General features: G+C 38.7%; 2 protein-coding genes across 2 annotated transcripts in view; one reads left to right on the top strand and one right to left on the bottom strand.

Annotated features, from left to right (window-relative positions):
* The window catches only part of LOC142340947 (uncharacterized), an 8,596-nt gene extending 4,429 nt beyond the window's left edge, over window positions 1–4,167 (bottom strand). Inside the window, exon 1 of the mRNA XM_075391728.1 lies at window positions 3,964–4,167. Within this exon, the coding sequence (XP_075247843.1) occupies window positions 3,964–4,152 (189 nt within the window). The 5' untranslated portion in view covers window positions 4,153–4,167. The remainder of the gene's footprint in view (window positions 1–3,963) is intronic.
* The window catches only part of LOC142341633 (uncharacterized), a 147,884-nt gene that overhangs the window by 32,784 nt on the left and 91,051 nt on the right, over window positions 1–24,049 (top strand). Inside the window, exons 4-5 of the mRNA XM_075392740.1 lie at window positions 22,227–22,370; window positions 23,038–23,238. Coding sequence (XP_075248855.1) covers window positions 22,227–22,370; window positions 23,038–23,238 — 345 coding nt within the window. The remainder of the gene's footprint in view (window positions 1–22,226; window positions 22,371–23,037; window positions 23,239–24,049) is intronic.

The raw sequence follows: 24,049 nt of genomic DNA, 5'->3' as shown, positions 1-24,049 counted from the left end.
CAATTTATGGATGGCCGTTTTTTTAATTCTAAAATATCTCTTGTCATGGAAAAAACATTTATTTTGGTTGTTAAGGTTGCTTCACTAATTTACAAACTGAATTTTTTGTTAAGTGAATTTAAAAAAAGAAATATGACTTTTTTTCCTGAAAAATCCCTCAATGTTTTTTGAAATCCCACAATATTTTTTTGAGCAACCGAAAAAAAACAAAAACATGATTAAGTAAAGCTGGAATAAACTTTTTAATTAGTTTGCAAACTAATTTTATTGTTCAGTGAATTAAAACCAGAAAAAGAAATTTGACATTTTTCTGAAAAATCCCTCAAATTTTTTGATATTTGTCATATTTTGGAGTTTAAATTGCCAAGTACCATGGATTAAAAATTTGACAACACTACATATACTTGGTAGTAACGAATTATAGCCTAGAAACATGAAAAATTTGAAGAACTAAATTTTGAAGCTTTTAAAATTAGAAGACGTTTTCGAAAGCAGACAACTCTTGTTTTCCAGGACCCGCTATAGTAGAAGTTGTTTTTCTTTTTAATTTTAGATACGTCTACTAGTTGTAACTACCAGGTTCTGACCGCCGGTGAACCAAATATAAATCAAATAAGTGAGATATTTTTAAAAAAGAGAAATTTTTGAGGCAGAGTATACCAATGTCTTCTGACTTCCAAACCTAGAAAAAAAACTATCGGACTTTTATTATGAAAATGGTCCTTATATGGACCTAAAGAACCACTAAAGCAAAAGAAAACGGTTAGAAGCAAATACATTTGCTACGGGCAACCGAATGTAGATCTGATATATTTTTTCCCGAAAACAAATTTAAAAAATTTGCATGAATTTTTCAATCAACTTTTCTGGCGGTTTAGACACATAACAGCATTCCATATACTTGGTAGTAACGAATTATAGCCTACAAAAGTGAAAAGTCTGAAAATGAAATAAATTTTGATGCTTGTAAAATTATAAGACGTTTTCGAAGGAAGAATTTTCGACCACGAAAGACAACATTTGTTTTCCAGGATCCGCTATTGTAGAAACTTTTTTAGATTAGATACGTCTACTAGTGTTATTCATTAGGTTCTGAGCGCCAGAGAACCAAAAATAAATCAAATAAGAGATACTTTCAAAAAATAGTCTGAATTTCTTGGCAGAGTATACCAATGTCTTCTGACCTCCAAATCTAGAGAAATTGTCCGGCTTTTATTATGAAAATGACCATTTAATTGGACATACAGAACCACTAAAGCAGCAGAAAACGATCAGAAGCTAATACAATTTGCTACAGGCAGCCGAACGTAGATGTGATAGATTTTTTCCGAAAAGAACAAAAACTTTTCACAAATTTTTCAAAATCATTATTTCTGGCTGTTTAGACACATCAAAACACTCGTATATTTGCTAGTAACGAATTAAAGCCGAGAAACATGAAAAATTTGAATAAGAACTACATTTTGAAGCTTGTAAAATCAGAAGGCGTTTTCGAAGGAAGAATTTTCGACCACGAAAGACAACTCGTAATTTCCAGGACCGGCTATAGTAAAAACTGTTGTTCTTTTAAGATTTAGATACGTCTATTAGTAGTAGCTACTAGGTTCTGACCGCCAGAGAACGAAAAAGAAATCAATTAAGCGAGATTCTCACAAAAAATAGGCTGATTTTCTTCAGGCAGAATATACCAATGTCTTCTGACCTCCAAATCTAAAAAAAATTTAGCCGACTATTTTTTATGAAATTGGCCATTAAAATCTACCTGAAGAATCACTTTGGCAACACAAAACGGTCAGAAGCTAACACATTTTGCTACGGACAGCCAAACATAGTTGGAAAGGAATTTTTCCGAACAAAAATAAAGTTAGATTTTTCACAAATTTTTGAAAGCCAACGTTTCGGGCTGTTTGAGAACATCAACACAGTCCATACTCTTGGTACTGACCAGCCAAAGCCCAATAACTTTCAAAAACGGAATAAGAACGAGATTTTGAAGCTTAATCTGAAAATGACGTTTACGAGGGAAGAATTTTTGACCACGAAAGACAACTCCTGTGTTCCAGGAGACAATATAGTAAAAATTGTTGTTCTTTTTAGAATTAAACACATCTACTAGTGGTAACTACCAGGTTTTGACCTCCAGAGAACGAAAAAGAAATCAAATAAGCGAGATTCTAAAAAACTAGGCTGATTTTCTTTAGGCAGAATATACCAATGTCTTGTGACCTCCAAATCTAGAAAGAAAAATTAGCCGACTTTTTTTAATGAAAATGGTCATCAAAATCTACCTACAGAATCACTTTGGCAACACAAAACGGTGAGAAGCTAACACATTTTGCTACGGACAGCCAAACATAGTTGGAAAGGAATTTTTCCGAACAAAAATAAAGTTAGAATTTTCACAAATTTTTGAAAGCCAACGTTTCTGGCTGTTTGAGAACATCAACACAGTCCATACGCTTGGTACTGACCAATCAAACCCCAATAACTTTCAAAAACGGAATAAGAACGAGATTTTGAAGCTTAATCTGAAAAAGACGTTTACGAGGGAAGAATTTTTGACCACGAAAGACAACTCCTGTCTTCCAGAAGACAGTATATTAAAAATTGTTGTTCTTTTTAGAATTAAACACATCTACTAGTGGTAACTACCAGGTTCTGACCTCTAGAGAACCAAAAACGCTCAACTCATTGAGATATTTTCAAAAGAGGTTGACTTTTTAAAGGTAAAGGAAACCTATGTTTTCTAAAATGCAAATCTAGATAATACTATCAAAATTTTATTATTAAAATGGTCGCTAGAATGGACCTACAGAACCACCAAAGCAACATAAAACGGTCCGAAGCTAACACAATTTCCTAAGGGCAGCCAAACGTACTTGGGAAACAATTTTTTTCCGACAAAAACCAAAAAAAAGTAAAAACTTTCATAAATTTTACAAAACCAACTTTTCTGGCTGTTTGAGCAGATTAACACAGTCTATGCACGTGGTAGCAATGAATCATAGCCGAAAGGATGAAAAAATGAATAAGAACGAAATAAGTGAAAATGAAATAAGTTTTAAGCTTGTAAAATCAAAAGACCTTTTCGAGGGAAGAATTTGACCACGAAAGACAACTCTTGTTTTCCAGGACCGGCGATAGTAAAAATATGTTGTTCTTTTTAGATTTAGATACTACTACTGGTGGTAGTTACCAGGCTCTGACCGCCAGTGAAGAAAAAAACCAAATTAGTGGAATATTTCCACTTGATAAATCTTGATAAAGTTATTTTTTCCTAAATATTTCCTTTCTTTTTTCTCTTATTCTCAGCTTTTCTTAGAAAATGATTATTTGCCCTGTATTTCACATAACCAAAATCATAAATTAGTCCTTTATGACAAAATTAGACAGTCCCGCATTGATTTACAAGGCCTTTTTTGAGCGAAGGATTTTTCGGAAAAAAAATCGATGGCTCGGCTTTTATACTTTGTCTTTGTTTGTTTGTATTTAAACCGCTTCAAAGCTTTTAACGCTTCAATTAAATCTTTAATAAAGTGCTTATTACAAAGTTTTAAATCACATCTGCATGCTCAAAATGCGAGCTTTTAATTAAGTTTAATTGAGGATTAGAGATACTTTTAATGGAAATAATAGATACCTAAAATGAGCGGAAACGTGCTACAAGACTTGTCACCTATTTTGCAATTTTAAAGTTCTTTTAGTTCGCAAAACTAACGAAACGCCTTTTCGAAAAATAAGATACAAATGATGTCTCCTAATTTCGTTCATCTTATGTACTAATTTCGTTCATCTTATGTATCTAATTTTCGAGCGAATTTTACTAAGGCGGAAATTTTGGGGTATACCTCTGCGGTGTAATGGTAGCAGGGCTATGGGGACTAAGTAATTTACCGTTACCCGAGGTTTATATTTGGTGATTTTTTGCGGGGGGTGAAAATCAAACTGAGTGGAAAGACTGACCTGTATGATTGCAATGGATACATGCATGTCTCCACACTTGTGGGGAGGAGCCACGTGAGGAATTAACAAATAGCCAGAATTAGTCTCACCACAGAGGAACTCTACTTTGCTCCCCGGCACCGTATCTTCCCTCCCCACGAACGAACGCACTATCGCCTTTTGACCTGAAAACGAAAATTTAATGACCATTGCGTTGTACTTAAATCAAGCATCTGTTGCTCACACTTAGTCGAATTCCGTCGGTTATCTGGAAGGATATTGCAGGAATTGGGCGCTCATCTTACAAGTCTTTCAAGATAGTAGGTATAAGATGGGAGTGTTTTGATTAAAAAAACTCAGAATTTAAGTCTCATGTGTGGTTGTATTTTGGGTGTGAGGCCAAATGATTTTGATTTATGTTCATTGAGGGCATTTTGTGCGTGGGAAGTGCGTATTTTGAAATGCTGAAACTTTGTTCCTTGATCAGTAGTTGTTTTTTTTGCAATCTGCTATCAATAATTAATGTGAATTGCAAAGATAATATGGGATCTCTGAGATACTGCAATCGTCAGAGCTATTTAAGAAGTTTTCTATTTGAATTACGCACTCCTTTGTTCCTCTGTTTAATGAACAGTGGCAAGTCTGTTGTGCTAAATTAATGAATCTCATTCTGAATCACAAAAAGTGTTTCATTTCTCGAAATTCGAACAAATTGAAACTTAATATGTGGCCAATTTGTAATCAGTCTCGATGGATTAAAATCTTCTCTTTAAAGTTGAGCCAGTGGCTCAAATGAGACTGGAATGTTTCGCTTTCTTGCAACTTGGCCAATATCACTCGACTATATTTGATTAATTTCATATCAGTCTTCTCTATTTTTGTATATCAATCTTGTATATTGAATATTTAGTTTATATCAGTTCAAAAATTTTTGTTATGTGAGATTAATTTGACACGTGACTTCAAATATTCAAAAGACAAGAGAAAATGAATGCAGTGGGATAAATGTGAAAACTGTTTCAATCAATGTGCTAAGTTGGCCAAATTATTGTTACGTGTCGGTGAAACTTAGATGTATCGAATTTCTGGTACTATGGTCTCAATTGAAAAGTCGAGTTTCCTCTGTTCCCCCAGTATTTTATGATCCCGAAGATATCTTAACACTCACCCCGTCTTAACACTGACCGCCAGTGAAGAAAAAAACCAAATTAGTGGAATATTTCCACTTGATAAATCTTGATAAAGTTATTTTTTCCTAAATATTTCCTTTCTTTTTTCTCTTATTCTCAGCTTTTCTTAGAAAATGATTATTTGCCCTGTATTTCACATAACCAAAATCATAAATTAGTCCTTTATGACAAAATTAGACAGTCCCGCATTGATTTACAAGGCCTTTTTTGAGCGAAGGATTTTTCGGAAAAAAAATCGATGGCTCGGCTTTTATACTTTGTCTTTGTTTGTTTGTATTTAAACCGCTTCAAAGCTTTTAACGCTTCAATTAAATCTTTAATAAAGTGCTTATTACAAAGTTTTAAATCACATCTGCATGCTCAAAATGCGAGCTTTTAATTAAGTTTAATTGAGGATTAGAGATACTTTTAATGGAAATAATAGATACCTAAAATGAGCGGAAACGTGCTACAAGACTTGTCACCTATTTTGCAATTTTAAAGTTCTTTTAGTTCGCAAAACTAACGAAACGCCTTTTCGAAAAATAAGATACAAATGATGTCTCCTAATTTCGTTCATCTTATGTACTAATTTCGTTCATCTTATGTATCTAATTTTCGAGCGAATTTTACTAAGGCGGAAATTTTGGGGTATACCTCTGCGGTGTAATGGTAGCAGGGCTATGGGGACTAAGTAATTTACCGTTACCCGAGGTTTATATTTGGTGATTTTTTGCGGGGGGTGAAAATCAAACTGAGTGGAAAGACTGACCTGTATGATTGCAATGGATACATGCATGTCTCCACACTTGTGGGGAGGAGCCACGTGAGGAATTAACAAATAGCCAGAATTAGTCTCACCACAGAGGAACTCTACTTTGCTCCCCGGCACCGTATCTTCCCTCCCCACGAACGAACGCACTATCGCCTTTTGACCTGAAAACGAAAATTTAATGACCATTGCGTTGTACTTAAATCAAGCATCTGTTGCTCACACTTAGTCGAATTCCGTCGGTTATCTGGAAGGATATTGCAGGAATTGGGCGCTCATCTTACAAGTCTTTCAAGATAGTAGGTATAAGATGGGAGTGTTTTGATTAAAAAAACTCAGAATTTAAGTCTCATGTGTGGTTGTATTTTGGGTGTGAGGCCAAATGATTTTGATTTATGTTCATTGAGGGCATTTTGTGCGTGGGAAGTGCGTATTTTGAAATGCTGAAACTTTGTTCCTTGATCAGTAGTTGTTTTTTTTTGCAATCTGCTATCAATAATTAATGTGAATTGCAAAGATAATATGGGATCTCTGAGATACTGCAATCGTCAGAGCTATTTAAGAAGTTTTCTATTTGAATTACGCACTCCTTTGTTCCTCTGTTTAATGAACAGTGGCAAGTCTGTTGTGCTAAATTAATGAATCTCATTCTGAATCACAAAAAGTGTTTCATTTCTCGAAATTCGAACAAATTGAAACTTAATATGTGGCCAATTTGTAATCAGTCTCGATGGATTAAAATCTTCTCTTTAAAGTTGAGCCAGTGGCTCAAATGAGACTGGAATGTTTCGCTTTCTTGCAACTTGGCCAATATCACTCGACTATATTTGATTAATTTCATATCAGTCTTCTCTATTTTTGTATATCAATCTTGTATATTGAATATTTAGTTTATATCAGTTCAAAAATTTTTGTTATGTGAGATTAATTTGACACGTGACTTCAAATATTCAAAAGACAAGAGAAAATGAATGCAGTGGGATAAATGTGAAAACTGTTTCAATCAATGTGCTAAGTTGGCCAAATTATTGTTACGTGTCGGTGAAACTTAGATGTATCGAATTTCTGGTACTATGGTCTCAATTGAAAAGTCGAGTTTCCTCTGTTCCCCCAGTATTTTATGATCCCGAAGATATCTTAACACTCACCCCAGAATCGTGTGATTTAATCTTCCATGATGAAATCGTAATTATTTCATCATTAGTTATGAATCACTAAAAAATGTCTTCAAGATATCAAGACTATCTAAGTTATTATTTTCTTGTCTTTCTTTTCTACATTATTTTCTTTTCTTTTGATGGCATTGGTTCGAAGTTCATTAAAATGTCTTGACATATCTTAGCAAAAATATTCTCCATTCCACAATGATTGCCTTTCTTGCCAATTGCGGGGAATTCTGTCTAAAATTCCAGTTTGGCCACAAATGGAGGTCATTGTTAAAGTGGTTGCCTCAGCGGTTGTTCATCTTTTGTCCACGTTAATTTTGAGTTGTATTCGCTCCGCGAAAATGCTGTTGTTCTCACATTTATACCCTGCGCATTGTTAGTTGCCATTCTGCGTTGTTGATTCATCTGGTTAATCTCCATATTTATTGCTACACTCAAGGTTCTCTCAGGTGATACCGTATCTTGTTGAACGTTGCTTTGTTTATCTGTATCAGACATACTTGTGATGAAAACGTCTCTGATTACCTTTATTATTTCTTATTATTTCTTGGTTTTATCCTGTTTCCTTCAAATCCATTATAATGGAAGAGATTTTTTTAGTGCTGAGAGAAACAGCCAATTCTTACTTTGAGGGTCATGACGACTAGTCATTTTGAGGATAGTAACATGGGGGGTCATAAAACTTTTTCAACTATTAAGCTGTGTATGTGAGGGGAGAGCAGATCAAAAAATTTTTAGCACTTGATATTAAATACTTTTATTTGGTTTCCATACATGTAGCCTCTAGCAGGTTAGAGACTATCTGGATCTTTTCCGTTTGCGCCCCCTCAGTACGTTATGCACCCCCCGCCCGTTACAGAGCACGTGTCATTACATAGAAAATCGGATCTTTGCTGTTTGTCCCCCCAAGCTTAGAGGGCGCATTTTAATTGCACCCCCAAAAGCACGTGCCATATTTTTACATAATGATTTACTATGTAGTGGCACGTGCCCTGTAACTGTGGGGCACAAACGAAAAAGATCCAACTATCGTTCATCATTAAGTAATAAATAATTGTAAAAATATGGAACATGCGTCAGGGGGGGGGGGCACATGCGTCGTTAAATAATATGCACCCACTAAGCTGTAGGGCACAACCGGAAAAGATCCGACTAACTTGATCTGTAGAATTGTAGATTTGTAGAAGGGTCCCAGGTTTAGTTTGGGGTCGTTCCAATTATAGCACCCCTCCCCTCGCTTAGGCGTCATATAACGTATAGCCCCCAATCATGGGAAATATACCGTAATGGAGGCTATAATTTGTGGGGAAGGGGTGTTGGGAAAAACTCAGTTTTTGCGCGTATTGTCTCCTATTTTTTCCTGGATCTTTTTGTTTGTGCCCCCAGGTTAATGGGTGCATTTTATTTGCACCCCCTAGAGGCAGGTGCAATATTTTTACATAATGAATTACCATGTAATGGCACGTGCTCTGTAATTGGGGTGAGCATAACACGTAGTGGGAGGGGGCACAAGCGGAAAAGATGCCTTTTCCCAATGCTCTTAGCATTTTAATTGCAATCTTTTCCGTTTGTGCCCCCCGCTAAGGGGGCGAACATTATTTGCAGCCCCCGAAGCACGAGCCATATTGTTTCATAATGATAAACTATGTAATGACACGTGCTCTGTAACTAGGGGGCAGGTGCAATATTTTTACATAATGAATTACCATGTAATGGCACGTGCTCTGTAATTGGGGTGAGCATAACACGTAGTGGGAGGGGGCACAAGCGGAAAAGATGCCTTTTCCCAATGCTCTTAGCATTTTAATTGCAATCTTTTCCGTTTGTGCCCCCCGCTAAGGGGGCGAACATTATTTGCAGCCCCCGAAGCACGAGCCATATTGTTTCATAATGATAAACTATGTAATGACACGTGCTCTGTAACTAGGGGGCGCATAACGTACTGAGGGGCAAAACGAAAAAATCCTTTGATTGTTTTGGTGCTGTCTTACTTGGACAGCAAATGTATAGAAATGAAATGCAGAGAAAGAACGAAGACCTACTATAACTCTGAATTTAGATAGTTTCCTTTAGAGCACGTGCCCTTACGTAGTAAATCATGTGAAAATATGGCAGGTGCGCTTTGGGGCACAAACGAAAAAGAGATCTATTCTGTTTCGGCCCCCAGTGTTTTTTATGACCCCCAGTTACAAATTACGTGTTGTTATATATCACGTTACTATGTACGAAAATGGCACGTGCGCCTGGGTGCCATAAAAAATTTATGCTCACTAAGCTGGGGGACCGAAACAGAATAGATCCCGAAGAAGATCGGATGGTTATTTTTAAGAGCTGTTGTAGTTTGCACATCTCTTTACTAAAACCACTTTTCTTATTGTTTTTATTAGATTAACTTTTTTTTGCGAACCTCAAGAGCACGTACCATATTGTTACACATTGCTTTACTAAATAATGGATTGTGCTCTGCAGGGGGTGCATAATTAACAAGGGGTTGTTGGGAGTCTAAGAAGGCGCAACAACTGTGAAGATGGACCAGTACTGGATTCGAATCACCATTTTGCACTCGAAAGCTTAGTGTGCTAACCGTTACACCAACTGATCTTAAGCTATCGAACTTGGGCTTGTCATATAAACTATTCTTACGTTCTTTATTGTTCTTCAAGGCTTCAGTTCTCTAAACAGGTATATGCTGAACAAGTAGAACTTCTTGTCAAGTTATGTTAAGATATCTTATACACAAGTTAAATAGAGTTGTTCTTTCTCAACCTTCTAATATTTTGAAAGGTTATTTTTTAGATCGCATTAGTGTATACAATTTAAGGGTCTTTCCCATCATAGCCCTCCCAGCTTAGTGGTCAGATAACCTATAGCCCCCAATCATGGTAATTATACCATAAGGGGGGGCTATAATTTCATGTTGGGGCTATAATGGGAAAGACCCCAATTTTATATAATTCAAATTTGGAAAATTTAATGGGAGGTAAACAACTTAGTTCCAAGGAACAGTATTTTTGCTCTGCCTGCCGTTTTTCCTGCTCCCTCTAATCAACTTTTAATAATTCCCATTCTGCTCAAACGCAGCATTGGGCTTTTACTCTGCAGTGCATTATCTGTAGCCTGTTCGCAGCTGTCCTTTTCTATTGTTTCAGGTTGTTCATTGTGTGAGCATGAACGGTGTTTTTGGTGACTATGCAACTTTTTTGGGGTCTTTCCCATTATAGCCCCCCATGAAATTATAGCCCCCAATCATGGTATAAGTACCATGATTGGGGGGGGGGTATATGTTATCTGACCACTAAGCTTGGGGGGGGGGGGTTCTATAATGGGAAAGACCCTGTTTTTGTTCTCGAAACTTTAGCGTGGTACCATTATTGTAGTCAAGATTGGTCAGCCTATGGTCAAACTGACACTATGGTTAAGTGAGTGCTGATCCTCACACAGACAGCTTCACCTAGTCGGGGCATTTAACTATCGGGATCTTTTCCGTTTGTGCCCCCAGCTTAGGGGGCGCATTTAATTTGCACCCCCAGACGCACGTGCCATATTCTTACATAATGATTTACTATGTAATGGCACGTGCCCTGTAACTGTGGGGCACAAACGAAAAAGATCCAACTATCGATCATCATTAAGTAATAAATAATTGTAAAAATATGGCACATGTGTCGGAAGGGGGGGGGCGTAAATAATATGCACCCACTAAGCTGTGGGGCACAACCGGAAAAGATCCGACTAACTTGATCTGTAGAATTGTAGATTTGTAGAAGGGTCCCAGGTTTATTTTGGCCTTGTTCCAATTATAGCACCCCCTCCCCTCGCTTAGGTGTCATATAACTTATAGCCCCCAATCATGGTAAATATACCGTATTGGGGGCTATAATTTGTGGGGAAGGGGTGTTGGAAAAAACTCAGGTTTTGCGCCTATTGTCTCCTATCTTTTCCCGGATTTTTTTCGTTTGTGCCCCCAGGTTAATGGGTGCAATTTATTTGCACCCCCTAGAGGCAGGTGCAATTTTTTTTACATAATGGTTTACCAGGTAATGGCACGTGCTCTGTAACTGGGGGGCGCATAACGTACTGAGGGGCAAAACGAAAAATCCTTTAATTGTTTTGGTGGTGTCTTCTTTGGACAGCAAATGTATAGAATTGAAATGCAGAGAAAGAACGATGACCTACTATAACTCTGAATTTAGATAGTTTCCTTTAGAGCACGTGCCCTTACGTAGTAAATCGTGTGAAAATATGGCAGGTGCGCTTTGGGGCACAAACGAAAGAGAGATCGAGTCTGTTTCGGATCCCAGTGTTTTTATGACCCCCAGTTACAAGTTACGTGTTGTTATATAGCACGTTACTATGTACGAAATTGGCACGTGCGCCAAAGGCCATTAAAAATTTATGCTCACTAAGCTGGGGGACCGAAACAGAATAGATCCCGAAGAAGATCGGATGGTTATTTTTAAGAGCTGTTGTAGTTTGCACATCTCTTTACTAAAACCAATTTTATTGTTTTTAGTAGATTAACGTTTATTTTGCGAACCTCAAGAGCACGTGCCATATTGTAACACATTGCTTTACTAAATAATGGATTGTGCTCTGCAAGGGGGTGCATAATTAACAAGGGGGTGTTGGGAGTCTAAGAAGGCGCAACAACAACTGTGAAGATGGACCAGTACTGGATTTGAATCACCATTTCTCACTCGAAAGCTTAGTGTGCTAACCGTTACACCAACTGATCTTAAGCTATCGAACTTGGGCTTGTCATATAAGCTATTCTTACGTTCTTTATTGTTCTTCAAGGCTTCAGTTCTCTAACCAGGTATATGCTGAACAGGTAGAACTTCTTGTCAAGTTATGTTAAGTTATCTTATACACAATTTAAAAAGAGTTGTTCTCCCTCAACCTTCTAATATTTTGGAAGGTTTTTTTAGATTGCATTAGTGTATACAATTTTAGGGTCTTATTATAGCTCCCCCAGCTTAGTGGTCAGATAACCTATAGCCCCCCCCCCCCGATCATGGTAATTATACCATATTGGGGGGCTATAATTTCATGGGGGCTATAATGGGAAAGACCCCAATTTTAAATAATTTGAATTTGGAATATTTAATGGGAGGTAAACAACTTAATTCCAAGGAACAGTATTTTTGATCTGCCTGCCGCTTTTCCTGCTCTCTCTAATCGAATTTTAATAATTCCCATTCTGCTCAAACGCAGCATTGGGCTTTTACTCTGCATTGCATTATCTGTAGCCTGTTCGCAGCTGTCCTTTTCTATTATTTCAGGTTGTTCATTGTGTGAGCATGAATGGTGTTTTTGGTGACTATGGCACTTTTTTGGGGTCTTTCTCATCATAGCCCCCATGAAATTATAGCCACCAATCATGGTATAATTACCATGATTGGGGGGGGGGGGCTGTATGTTATCTGACCTTTAGCTTGCTACCATTATTGTAGCTTGCTACCATTATTGTAGTCAAGATTGGTCAGCCTATGGTCAAACTGACACTATGGTTAAGTGAGTGCTCATCCTCACACAGACAGCTTCACCTAGTCGGGGCATTTAACTATCTGGATCTTTTCCGTTTTTGCCCCCAGCTTAGGGGGCGCATTTAATTTGACGTGCCATATTCTTACATAATGATTTACTATGTAATGACACGTGCCCTGTATCTGTGGGGCACAAACGAAAAAGATCCAACTATCGATCATCATTAAGTAATAAATAATTGTAAAAATATGGCACATGTGTCGGAAGGGGGGGGCGTAAATAATATGGACCCACTAAGCTGTGGGGCACAACCGGAAAAGATCCGACTAATTTGATCCGTAGAATTGTAGATTTGTAGAAGGGTCCCAGGTTTATTTTGGCATTGTTCCAATTATAGCACCCCCTCCCCTCGCTCAGGCGTCATATAACTTATAGCCCCCAATCATGGTAAATATACCGTATTGGGGGCTATAATTTGTGGGGAAGGGGTGTTGGAAAAAAACTCAGGTTTTGCGCCTATTGTCTCCTATCTTTTCCCGGATCTTTTTCGTTTGTGCCCCCAGGTTAATGGGTGCAATTTGTTTGCACCCCCTAGAGGCAGGTGCAATTTTTTTACATAATGGTTTACCAGGTAATGGCACGTGCTCTGTAACTGGGGGGCGCATAACGTACTGAGGGGCAAAACGAAAAATCCTTTAATTGTTTTGGTGGTGTCTTCTTTGGACAGCAAATGTATAGAATTGAATTGCAGAGAAAGAACGATGACCTACTATAACTCTGAATTTAGATAGTTTCCTTTAGAGCACGTGCCCTTACGTAGTAAATCATGTGAAAATATGGCAGGTGCGCTTTGGGGCACAAACGAAATAGAGATCTTGTCTGTTTCGGATCCCAGTGTTTTTATGACCCCCAGTTACAAGTTACGTGTTGTTATATAGCACGTTACTATGTACGAAAATGGCACGTGCGCCAAAGGCCATAAAAAATTTATGCTCACTAAGCTGGGGGACCGAAACAGAATAGATCCCGAAGAAGATCGGATGGTTATTTTTAAGAGCTGTTGTAGTTTGCACATCTCTTTACTAAAACCAATTTTATTGTTTTTAGTAGATTAACTTTTATTTTGCGAACCTCAAGAGCACGTGCCATATTACACATTGCTTTACTAAATGGATTGTGCTCTGCAAGGGGGTGCATAATTAACAAGGGGGTGTTGGGAGTCTAAGAAGACGCAACAACAACTGTGAAGATGGACCAGTACTGGATTCGAATCACCATTTCTCACTCGAAAGCTTAGTGTGCTAACTGTTACACCAACTGATCTTAAGCTATCGAACTTGGGCTTGTCATATAAACTATTCTTACGTTCTTTATTGTTCTTCAAGGCTTCAGTTCTCTAACCAGGTATATGCTGAACAGGTAGAACTTCTTGTCAAGTTTTGTTAAGTTATCTTATACACAATCTAAAAAGAGTTGTTCACCCTCAACCTTCTAATATTTTGGAAGGTTTTTTTTTAGATTGCATTAGTGTACAATTTTAGGGTCTTATTATAGCTCCCCCCAGCTTAGTGGTCAGATAACCTATAGCCCCCCCCCCCCCGATCATGGTATTTTTACCATATTGGGGGGCTATAATTTCATGGGGCTATAATGGGAAAGACCCCAATTTTAAATAATTTGAATTTGGAATATTTAATGGGAGGTAAACAACTTTGTTCCAAGGAACAGTATTTTTGATCTGCCTGCCGCTTTTCCTGCTCTCTAATCAAATTTTAATAATTCCCATTCTGCTCAAACGCAGCATTGGGCTTTTACTCTGCATTGCATTATCTGTAGCCTGTTCGCAGCTGTCCTTTTCTATTATTTCAGATTGTTCATTGTGTGAGCATGAATGGTGTTTTTGGTGACTATGGCAATTTTTTGGGGTCTTTCTCATTATAGCCCCCCATGAAATTATAGCCCCCAATTATGGTATAATTACCATGATTGGGGTGGGCTGTATGTTATCTAACCACTAAGCGGGGGGGGGGGGGGGTGGGCTACAATGGGAAAGACCCCTTTTTTGTTCTCGAAACTTTAGCGTGGTACCATTATTGTATTCAAGGTTGGTCAGCCTATGGTCAAACTGACACTATGGTTAAGTGAGTGCTCATCCTCACACAGACAGCTTCACCTAGTCGGGGCATTTAACTATCGGGATCTTTTCCGTTTTTGCCCCCCAGCTTAGGGGGCGCATTTAATTTGACGTGCCATATTCTTACATAATGATTTACTATGTAATGGCACGTGCCCTGTAACTGTGGGGCACAAACGAAAAAGATCCAACTATCGATCATCATTAAGTAATAAATAATTGTAAAAATATGGCACATGTGTCGGAAGGGGGGGCGTAAATAATATGCACCCACTAAGCTGTGGGGCACAACCGGAAAAGATCCGACTAATTTGATCCGTAGAATTGTAGATTTGTAGAAGGGTCCCAGGTTTATTTTGGCATTGTTCCAATTATAGCACCCCCTCCCCTCGCTTAGGCGTCATATAACTTATAGCCCCCAATCATGGTAAATATACCGTATTGGGGGCTATAATTTGTGGGGAAGGGGTGTTGGAAAAAACTCAGGTTTTGCGCCTATTGTCTCCTATCTTTTCCCGGATCTTTTTCGTTTGTGCCCCCAGGTTAATGGGTGCAATTTATTTGCACCCCCTAGAGGCAGGTGCAATTTTTTTTACATAATGGTTTACCAGGTAATGGCACGTGCTCTGCAACTGGGGGGCGCATAACGTACTGAGGGGCAAAACGAAAAATCCTTTAATTGTTTTGGTGCTGTCTTCTTTGGACAGCAAATGTATAGAATTGAAATGCAGAGAAAGAACGATGACCTACTATAACTCTGAATTTAGATAGTTTCCTTTAGAGCACGTGCCCTTACGTAGTAAATCATGTGAAAATATGGCAGGTGCGCTTTGGGGCACAAACGAAATAGAGATCTAGTCTGTTTCGGATCCCAGTGTTTTTATGACCCCCAGTTACAAGTTACGTGTTGTTATATAGCACGTTACTATGTACGAAAATGGCACGTGCGCCAAAGGGCATAAAAAATTTATGCTCACTAAGCTGGGGGACCGAAACAGAATAGATCCCGAAGAAGATCGGATGGTTATTTTTAAGAGCTGTTGTAGTTTGCACATCTCTTTACTAAAACCAATTTTATTGTTTTTAGTAGATTAACGTTTATTTTGCGAACCTCAAGAGCACGTGCCATATTGTTACACATTGCTTTACTAAATAATGGATTGTGCTCTGCAAGGGGGTGCATAATTAACAAGGGGGTGTTGGGAGTCTAAGAAGGCGCAATAACAACTGTGAAGATGGACCAGTACTGGATTCGAATCACCATTTCTCACTCGAAAGCTTAGTGTGCTAACCGTTACACCAACTGATCTTAAGCTATCGAACTTGGGCTTGTCATATAAACTATTCTTACGTTCTTTATTGTTCTTCAAGGCTTCAGTTCTCTAACCAGGTATATGCTGAACAGGTAGAGTTTCTTGTCAAGTTATGTTAAGTTATCTTATACACAATTTAAAAAGAGTTGTTCTCCCTCAACCTTCTAATATTTTGGAAGGTTTTTTTTAGATTGCATTAGTGTATACAATTTTAGGGTCTTATTATAGCTCCCCCCAGCTTAGTGGTCAGATAACCTATAGCCCCCCCCCCCCGATCGTGGTAATTATACCATATTGGGGGGCTATAATTTCGTGGGGACTATAATGGGAAAGACCCCAATTTTAAATAATTTGAATTTGGAATATTTAATGGGAGGTAAACAACTTAATTCCAAGGAACAGTATTTTTGATCTGCCTGCCGCTTTTCCTGCTCTCTCTAATCAAATTTTAATATTTCCCATTCTGCTCAAACGCAGCATTGGGCTTTTACTCTGCATTGCATTATCTGTAGCCTGTTCGCAGCTGTCCTTTTCTATTATTTCAGATTGTTCATTGTGTGAGCATGAATGGTGTTTTTGGTGACTATGGCACTTTTTTGGGGTCTTTCTCATTATAGCCCCCCATGAAATTATAGCCCCCACTTATGGTATAATTACCATGATTGGGGGGGGGCTGTATGTTATCTAACCACTAAGCTGGGGGGTGGGCTATAATGGGAAAGACCCCTTTTTTGTTCTCGAAACTTTAGCGTGGTACCATTATTGTATTCAAGATTGGTCAGCCTATGGTCAAACTGACACTATGGTTAAGTGAGTGCTCATCCTCACACAGACAGCTTCACCTAGTCGGGGCATTTAACTATCGGGATCTTTTCAGTTTGTGCCCCCCCCCCAGCTTAGGGGGCGCATTTAGTTTGCACCCCCAGACGCACGTGCCATATTTTTACATAATGATTTACTATGTAATGGCCATATTTTTACATAGTGATTTACCTCACCACCTACTGGCGCTCGTCTATACCCCTCCGCCTCATTCCATCCGTAACCCCCCTTCCCGCACGCCCGGAAGTTATGAGCCTCACCGTTAAAAACGTGCCCTTGCATAGTAAATATCGGATCTTGTCCGTTTGTGCCCCCCAGTACGTTATGCGCCCCCCAATTACAGAGCACGTGCCATTACATAGTAAATCACTATGTAAGATTATGGCACGTGCGTTTTTTTATTTTGGGGGGGGGGGTGCAAATAGTATGCACCCAGTAAGCTGGGGGCGCACATACGGAAAAGATCCTAAATATCTATTGTCATGTTGCACATGCAAACTAAGCGGGGGTCACAAATGCAATTGGAAAGATCCGTTGTCTTTATTCACAAGAACTTAACAATTGGTTAGTAGGGCCAAAATATTTATGAATTGTAAGTTTCAAAAGCCCACTACCGCTTTTGACACCATTTTAAGTATAAAATTTAGAAGTTTTCCGTACGTTTTTCAATTTTTTCCTTCTTTCTGGTTCGTTCTGTATTGAAAGTTGTCTCTGACGAGCTGACGAGTCGTTGGTTTTTCATTTACGTTTTGTGAAAACTACGTTTTACTGTGATGTATCGTTTTCTGTTCTGAGCTCCACTGTTTCTGTGGCATCAAAATCTCCGCCCCTGCCCTCCCCCCTCCCCCAATCTCCTCCCCTCCACGGGGCACAGAGAGGGGGCATCTGCTTCTGACGCTAGGGGAAGAAACAGATGTGAACCCTTTCGCAGTACACCTACCCCTTGTTACCAGGGCTTAACTCACTCGCACATTGTCGGGCGAGGGATTTAATTTTTTCGTCCTAAATCTGCGATGGGAAAGAGTCCAAATCCTTAAAAGAATAGCACATTGGTCAATCTTACATTCTTCCGTGACAGGGTATGAAGACATTCCGTGTTTCTTCATTTTGAAAAAGGAGAACAGCTGGTTCATCAGATACATCCGGAATTCAGCCCCACTGCTGGTTGTCCGATTTATTACAACATACATCACCGACATCTTTGCGTTCAAATACACACATGTGCAATGTAATCAGTTGTCTCAGCTTCTCTGCTCTCGTTTAAGCGAGTGTGTAATAGGATTACTGACCCCTTTTGTTTCAAAATATCGTTATTGGATGTCAAACTATAAAGTAAAAGTATCAAAATTATTTATATAGAATTTCAGATAATGATAACTATCTGTCTGAACCGATGTTGGCAACAAATTTATGTGAATGTAGTTATAAGTTCAGAAGTCATCCTCAGCTTTACTTATTTTAAATAAGGTATATGGAAATAAGCACGTGCTTCTGTTATTATTGGGTCAAGTGAAATAATTGTTAACACGATCATTTATTGGTGAGCATAAAATTGTTCTTGACCCTTTTGCGTCAAAAATAGGATCACTGATCCTCATAGCTTTCTTTCGGGAGAAAGATGTCATTGTGTGGGATCTAGTATCCTTTCCATTTGTGCACCCTCAGTAGTGAGTTTGCTAGGTTATAAAAATTTTAAAAAGGCGAGTCCTTGGTGTTATAGCCCCCCCCCCCCCCCCCCCCAGCTTAGTTGGCAAATAACACATAGCACCCAAAATGGGAAGATGTAAAAATGCATTAGAAGGAAGCTTCAGAAACTTATTAAATAAGCATTAGAAACTAGAAATAAGCATTAGAAACTAAATAAGCATTAGAAAAAAGCATTAGAAACTTATTAAATTAATAGGTATGATATGATAATGCATGGTTTGTGGCCTGTGAGAACTGATTAGCCTTCACGAGAGGATTTTAGAGACAGGCGGAAATATTCCTCTTTCTCTGGATACTTCATTGTGGGAGCCAATTCGCTTGATAATACTTTGAAACCTGAAGACTAATGTGCGTTCAGAATATCTCAAACGCTCCTTTAGTCTACGTGGTCTGTCACTGAGCCCAGAAGCTGAAAACAGAAAAGTGCTGCAGAATCTACTATTTCGAGGCGTTTTAGCGTAACGACGCAATTGAAGTTGATGGAATCGGTTCAAAGAAGGTCAACTTCGTGGTCGTGGATTCTTGGTTCCTCGAATTACAACTACAAAGAACGAATTCTCAAGTTGAAGCTATTGCCGGTTTCGTTGTCCTTCGAGCTGCACTATTTGTTATTGCTTTCCTTCATGCTCTCGGGACAACGACTGGACGTGCTTTGTGTCACTTGCTACTGGCAGCACAAGACAATCAGAAAAACACTTTGTGTTGCCCTATCCAACTAAGAGCAAGATGAAAACAGGCGTCTTTTATTGGGCTCCCAGATAAGCAAACCAGTTGGACTCGTTGTTTGATATCCACGCAGATCGGAAAACTTTGAAGGATCGATTGACATTGTTTTATTGGAACTTCTTCGAACTGCACTACAATTAATTGGTACCATGCACGTGGTGTATGATTTATGGATGCACTTTTGTGGCCTGCACTGTAACAAAGAAACTTAATCTTACCCAAACTGTGAACTGGATTGTTTTTAGGGATTAAAACCCCCTTGAGTTGTAATCTTTAAAGTCTCTATTATTTTTTATTATTATTAGCCTACAGTCACATATATAACAAAAACAAACTGAAGTTTGACATCCTCCACTTGTCTCAATACCCAGACCTGCATGTTGTCCTGTTTCCAAATTTTCATCGGATAAAGTCGACATCCACTGGTTCAACGAAAGTGGAATCGAGATTAGTAGATGAAATTTTATTATATGGTAGCGAGTTGGCTACAATTGAAGTCTCTTGTGAACTCTAATCAACTTGAACCTCCTTGCTAATAGCCGACAAATGAAGGGTTGGCAGAGCTGAGATGCAATTGATCTTGGAATGATTGCTAGACAAAAACGAAAAGATGCCTAGTTATGGGAGCTATGCTAGAGCTATATCCCTAGACGGACTATGCACTTATGCGCTGGTCTTCATGGCTTGGGTTTTTGTCCCGCTTGAAGTCTGATGACTAAATATCTAAGGCGTTGGTCAACGGCGATTTGCGCGAAAATATTATGCTCGATCGTTAAAGCTTATAGACGTCGCAAATTGTCTGAATACATAGCTTCAACTTACTTTTTACTTTGCAGTCAAGTGTGTGCAGAAAAGAACCTTTTACAACCCAGCCCCTTTATTGGCCTAGAGTACATGTAGATTTTTCACTTTTTAACTACTCTGAAACGAATGTAGCAATTAGATTAGTCCTGTGGTTTTTCGTTTGACCAATTTTTCATCTGACCCTTTTGACTTTTCGTCCTCGAAACGGGATAAACAGGCAACGCCCGGCGGGCATCAAGTTCTCATAGAGCTTTTTGGCTCACTAGACTCTAAGTATCGAGACTATAAGTTTTTGGCTTACTAGACTCTGCGTTTCATCGAAAATGTTTTGGAGACATCAACTCATGCTGTGAAGGATCGTTCTTAAAATTTGACCCCCGTCAGCCCGCCCTTCGCACAAATCCCTCCTGCACGTCTTTCCAGCCGTAACCCAGCGCGCTCGACCCACAGGGGTGATACATATCTGCAGTTTCTTGGAAATTACAAACAATTTACTCTTGCTATCTGTTGAATTCTGGTTCTTAAATTCAACCGACCCCAGATTTTGCAACGTTAAGTGGCACGTTGCTGTGCAAATAATAGCAGTCTCGATTAGGGACGTATAAGTTTTGTTGCCATTAAACGTGGGTCGAAAGAAAGTAGATCCAGTTCCTCAAATCGTACTTCACAATTCAGTCGAAATGCTCGGCAACTGTTTGCACTCAAAGGACGCATCCATAGCTTATCGGGTTACACGTGGGAACTGTCTCCTTTTTTTTCGTTACAATCCGATTATCAACTTCTCTCGAACTACTGTTGAAGTTGCTGTTTTCCTTCGATTTTTTCCGCTCACATAAGAAAATTGACTTCTCGTCAGTACAAACGGGATGAACTAGCGAAGTTCGAGGGTAGTGAGTCTACGTATAGTTCTCTCAGAGCCTTCGTATGCTGTCTAAATAAACAATTCATTGAAGCTACTGAGGATGGAGAAATCCAAAAGTCCCCTTTTTTGACCCCTGTTGTTGTAGCTGTGGCACAGAGCTGCAATTCGCAGGTAATTTTGGCGGGATATCGACCCGTGTTGCCGTTTTTCAACCCCTCTCTCACTTTGCCGTCAAGTCTTGCAGATTGCAACTAGACTCCCTAAGCTTAAGCTACATAAACCAAAGCTAACCCCTCGCTTATCTGCGGGTAATATTAATGTTCTAAGATGGTAAATTTTACACCCTAGTGGTATTTGTACATTCTAATTCTAACAATTATAAGGATAGATAGAGAGTTAGTTTGTCACACAAGGGCCAGGAAGACAAAATGTTCTCATGACAGGAAGGAAAGTTCCTAAATTTGTACCGTGGCCTGTCCATAAAAACTGAAGTTAGCTATGAAAATTTGCTTTTGCTTCGAATCATTTGTAAGTGACTGCATTCAAAGTTGATTGTTTTTCAGTTGGTCTTTGAGCAGCGTTTCATTTTTCTCAAGTTGAGACTAAATTATATGTGAAGACAATTAAACAAGTGACTTTAAATAGTTTATTGCCACCGTACTGCGCTGTTATTGTTTTGAGTTTGATTAATTTTTCTCTTGAGCAGAAGCTGACTTCAAAATATTCGAAAATACTTTTCGCTTCGATTACTTTGATACTGTAAAAATATGAAGTCGAACAACACAGATAGACAAAGCAGCAGAAAATTATTGGCCGCTAAATTTACGCAGCCTTTGGTTCAAACTGTGGGTTCTAATCAACAGAATCACTTATCGTACCGGTACTCTTTTTCCACTATCCCATCACCTACCTGGGGAAACAGTAACACTGGGATAGTTTTAGGTAATGCTGTGTTGCATTAAGTTTTGTGAATTTTTATCAAAATTTTACTAATTTCGGCTGTTTTATTTATAGACAGCTAAGTGGGGTTAAAATGTAACTCTTCCATAATGGGGGAGAGGAGGGCTATATCGGGAAAGACACAACACTTCATAGAGTTCATTTTTATATTTGATTATTCAGATAACTTCCTCTTTGTTAGAATATTTGACCTTTACGTTCAAAATAGTCAGTATTAAAACTGATTCAAGTCATATTTAATAGGTCATCAAGCCTTTCATGGCCTGATCAATCTATTAAACATGAGACTGATCTGTTTATTTCATTGCGATATAGTATGTTAGATACTTAGATTTGTTAATCAATTTATACGCTAATTTTAGAGCAAGGAGGCAACGGGGCAAGAGTGGTGCAAAAATTGGTTCCAAGTGCTGTGATTGGTGCGCCAGGAAATAATGCTGGATCTCTCAGAGGTATATCCTATGGAGAGCGCCGAAGTAGCCAGCAGAATATGTTGACAACCGGAGGTCAGAAATGTGCTTTTTTATGCGAATCAGCTGACCCAAATAGCTTAGACGATCGGCACGGCAAATTGTGTTGAAACTTGTGCAAATGAGGATTAAAAAAATATGCGCCTATTAAGCTGGGGGTAATAACGGAAAAGAACCCAAATCTGTAACCACAGTTAAGCTTAATAAACATTCCCATTCATATAACAATGCAAAAAATAGTTGAGCAGGCTATTCGCAAGTTCTAGCATTGCACTTGCCAGTCGTTTCAACTACTGAAGCACGCAGGTGCAAGATTTAGAATGCTAGATTTCCGCAGTGCAATAATTAGACTACCAGATTTTCCATTATTGAGTGCCATTTTCAAAATTGCATACAGTGTTTCAATCGAGGGTCCGTGACTCTGCTATATTCACTCTAATCCGGCTTGTATCGAACCGCTACGTGCTTCTCGATTAATGACCAATTTTTGCAGTGACTGCATCAAAGTCTCGTAACCTATACTAGTAGTGAAAAATGGGGTGTGGGTGAAGGGATCCTTTTTCTGTGCGGTAGACCACCCCATTTCTCACTACTTATACTTCTAAATACGTCATGGCTGTATAGTTAAGTAAATCTTGACTATACACTTAGTGGTCATGGCCCTAAGTATAACTCGTATACTTAAAAGCCACAATGTGTTCAGGTCTGACTTCTGTTCTGGCTGGCGGAGAGCAAGTTCTGATGTCAAGCACTGGCAACAACGTATCCTTAGCCGCAGCAGGAGGAGGTGCAACGAGCAAAAATGATCCCAACAATTTGCAAACTCTTGATGATTCAGAGGGAAACCATGCAGATAAAGAGGTGCCTTCAACAGGATACAGAAATGCCACCCAAATCAGTCTGGGTTCGTTGATTTCTTCTAATGAAAATGAAAAAGAAAGTTTCCATTATTGTAGCAAAAATATTTGCACCGGGGATCGAGATGCTTCCTTCAATTAAATGAATTCGGAAATGAAAATAGGAAAAATTTACCAAATATTTAGAGTATGATAGTTTACCTTGAGTTGCTTGTGGATTGTGCTACTTGGTTTGATTAATATCTGCTAACTGTTGAGACTCCCAACTGGTACGTTTTAATAATTCCACTATCTTGTATTGACCCTTCTATTAGAAATTTCGCAACCAGCCTCCTTAAAACTTCTCCGACTGCAATAAGGTGGTCAGCACCTTGAATTTTTTCATGCTGTCAAAGAACAACTACATAGAGGGCTGCATACGAACTGTGGAAAACTGCCTCTGCAAGCATCGTTAACTAAGTAACTTTTGGTTACAAGTCCTCGTTTTATTCTGCGATCGGATGCTGGAGTTTTCCAATGGCAGTCAAGATTTCATAGAATGGGACAATTCTGTGGTCCCGTATGTTTCCTGTATAAGATCTTGGCTTGGCCATGTTAACCTTTTTGGAGTAATGTGATCTTATGGTTTTTTTTATTGTTTTCACGAATGTTAAATGTAATTTTACCTTTTAAATTAATTTGAACGGTTCTGCATTTGCAAATGCTGGACAACATATCTCCATTTTCATGTAATGATTCGAGTTTTAGGTCTGCTGAATGTACCGAGTTTGCTCTTTTGTATAATTTGTTGGGAACCTCATGGAGATCAAGTGAATCAAACCACGGATATTTCTGTACTTTTAATTTTGATAGTGAATT

The sequence above is a fragment of the Convolutriloba macropyga genome, chromosome 6 (assembly GCF_964194025.1).
Source record: "Convolutriloba macropyga chromosome 6, txConMacr16.3, whole genome shotgun sequence".
NCBI lineage: Eukaryota > Metazoa > Xenacoelomorpha > Acoela > Convolutidae > Convolutriloba > Convolutriloba macropyga.
The sequence above is the reverse complement of the archived record's forward strand: the minus strand, read 5'-3'. Positions and strand labels throughout refer to the sequence as shown.